General features: G+C 51.4%; 1 protein-coding gene across 1 annotated transcript in view; it reads right to left on the bottom strand.

Annotated features, from left to right (window-relative positions):
• Positions 1–1,757: 1,757 nt before the first annotated feature.
• Positions 1,758–2,907, bottom strand: part of TRAPPC3 (trafficking protein particle complex 3) — a 15,142-nt gene continuing 13,992 nt past the window's right edge. Inside the window, exon 5 of the mRNA XM_010841170.1 lies at positions 1,758–2,434. Within this exon, the coding sequence (XP_010839472.1) occupies positions 2,402–2,434 (33 nt within the window). The 3' untranslated portion in view covers positions 1,758–2,401. The remainder of the gene's footprint in view (positions 2,435–2,907) is intronic.

Raw genomic sequence — 2,907 nt, 5'->3', positions numbered from 1 at the left:
GCCGGTTTCCCATCCCCCCCTGCTCAGCCTTGATCTGTCTCTGGTGGTGCCTAGATATCAGTGGGTCAGCTCTGCCTGTGGTTGCCTGCTGTGTGGCCTTGGACAAGTTGCTACCCATCTCTGGACTTCCTCAGCCACAAGAATCCGAGGCCGAAAAAAAAGGGATTCAAGGACTGTTCTAGGAAATGTGATGGTTGGTTAAAGTGAACCAGACGAGGCTCGTAACCTGCTTAGCACAGCCCTGGCAGAGCCGATGATGGCCTCTCCTGCCCCGTTTAGAGCACGGGCTGAGGAGTCACGCAGACCTGGATTGGGATCGCAGTTCTGCCTCTTTGTGACTGTGGGCAAGTGACCTCATTTCTTCAAACCTCAAACTCCTCCTCTTTAAAAGGGGGATAATGATAGTCCCTGATGACAACAGCTAACCCTTGCGGGGCTCTTACTCCATACCAAGCACTGTTCTAAGAACTTCTCATGGATTAACTCGTTGAATCCTCACACCAGTCCTTTGAGATGGATAAGAGTATTGTCCCCACTGTGCAGGTGGGAAAACAGAGGCACAGAGGGGTTAACTGACTCACCCATGGTCACCTGGCTAGGAAGTGGGTGAGCTGGGAAGCGACTCCATGAAGGCTGGCTCCCCAGTCTCCCCGCTTTCCCACCATGCTATCGGGCCTCTTAGAAACAGTGACTATAAAGGGCTTAACCCAAGCCTGGCACATAGTAACGACTTAACTAATGTTAGCAATTGTTATTACTGTCACCGTGATTCTCCCACTCCTTCTAGATTTCTGTCTTGACAAGTCAGTAAGAAAACTCTCTGGGCTCCAACCACTCTAGGTTGGAGCCTGGGGAGGGCCTGAACGGAATCTTCCTCTTGCCATCCCTTCCATCTGCCAGGCAAACTGAGGGGAGAGAGGGACATTAGCATGGATGTGTGGCCTGGGGTGTGCAAGTCATCTGGGGAGGGGGTGGGTGCTGCTAACTGTCCCTACTCTCCCAGGGTCTTGGTGATTCTGCACACCCTCATGCCCACCCCACTCCCTAGGGGACTGGACTCTTGGTTCTACAGTTCCTGGGAAGTCCGTCCCTCTCTTGAGCCCTTCTTCTTTCTTTCCAGCTACCAGAGGCCTCTCTTACAGAACTAGGGTAATGAAGACCCCTCCTGCAGCCCCCACCGTTCTCCTCACTTCCACCCCCGGGGACCTCTCAGCCCCATTCTCAAAACTCCCAGTAATTCCATGGAAATTGAAGTTACCTTAAATATTCTAATCTTATAACAATTTTGCTTCAATCAACATCTAAATGTGACCACATGTGCCCAGACCACCCAGAGGCCTGGTTGGTGGTTTGGGGTGGGGGGTAAGTTCCTAGACAGATGGAGGGCAAGAGGGCTGCTCTCAGGAATGGCCTGGCTCAGGAGGGGCTCCCTGGGGGAGACGTCTGCAGGTCACTGAGTCCCTTCCTGGCCTGCTCACACTGAGCAATCCTCAGGCAGCCTGAGAAGCACAGGCCTGGGCAGAGTCTCCTATACTCCCTCCCAGCTGGGCTGGGGGAGGGCTGGGCGCTGGTGATGCTCAAAGGCAAGGGGAGGCTGGGGCTGGCTTCATGGGCCTGCAGCTCAGAAGGGCTTGGTTTAGGGCTCTTTTGGGTCATCTTTTCTGAACCAGGGGCTCTGCATTTTTGTTTTGCCCTGAGTTCACACTGCCCACCCACCCTCTCTCTATGGGCCCTCCTTACTCCATTCTTACACTTAGTCAACAGTGAATAAAAATTTATTGAGTACCTGCTTTGTGCTGAAAATGATGCTAGACACTTGGGGATACAGCAATGAACAATAGAGGCATGGACTTGATTTTGCAAAATTACCATCTGCAGACACTCATATATCCACACACAGCAATTCTGCAAGATAATTCCCCCAAATATCATGTTCATCATAACTGCCAATTAGGGAACACTCAGCCTAGGCCAGGAAATACACATACTTCATTTTGTTTTACCCTCAAAACAGTCAGCAAGGTAGGCATTATTATCCCCATTTTCCAGACGAAAAAACTAAGGACCAGAGTTCCAATTCTTCATCCAGAGTCACATAACCAATAAGTGGCAGAGCTGGGGCTCACCCTTGGCTCCACGTTTTCAACCTGTCCTCCCCATCACCATACATGCCTTCAGCTGCTTCCCCATGGATAAAAGCTCCCAGCATCGTGTCTCCAGCCCTCAACTCGGGGCTACATTTTCATTAAATGAAAGAATTCACATAACAGACACACTCCTCAAGGAACACAGGCAAACAGTCACCCAGGGAAATACAAAAACACACATATGCAACCCAGAATATACTGGAGAAGAGCGTGGTGTCCAATCCTGGGCTGTTTTGGTTCAAGTCCTGAATCCACTATGTGTCAGCTGTGTATCTCGGTTTTCTTATCTGCAAAATGGAATAATGATAGGGGTATTGTGAATGCTCAATGAGAGATACATGTGAAGTGCTTAGACTAGCACTGGCAGAGTCGCTCTGCAATAAATATTAGCTGTTGCTATGAATAACACTGGTCTGCACTCACTCACATGCTGTCATGCTCATCAAGCCATCTTCCCAGCCCTCCTCCAGCCTGGCTCGGTCCTAGATGCCCCCATGACAGATGGTCCAGGCCTCCAGAGCCAGGAGGGACAAGCAGCTGCTTCTCTCAGCATCTCCCAGGGCTATACCTGTGTGGTGGGGGGTGAGGGTACTGCTTCTCACCTGTTTTGGGTCCATCAGAGAAGGCTTCCTGGAGCAGGCCTCGAGCTCACAGGCTAAGTGAGCCAGGTCGAGTCAGGAGGCTGCTGCCCTGTGCCTTGACTCCCTCCATTATTCCTTACAGCACCCACCCCCTCAACTCTGCTGCAGCGCCCTCTCTC

This window comes from Bison bison, unplaced genomic scaffold, assembly GCF_000754665.1.
Source record: "Bison bison bison isolate TAMUID 2011002044 unplaced genomic scaffold, Bison_UMD1.0 scf7180017864158, whole genome shotgun sequence".
Taxonomy (NCBI): Eukaryota; Metazoa; Chordata; class Mammalia; order Artiodactyla; family Bovidae; genus Bison; species Bison bison.
The sequence above is the reverse complement of the archived record's forward strand: the minus strand, read 5'-3'. Positions and strand labels throughout refer to the sequence as shown.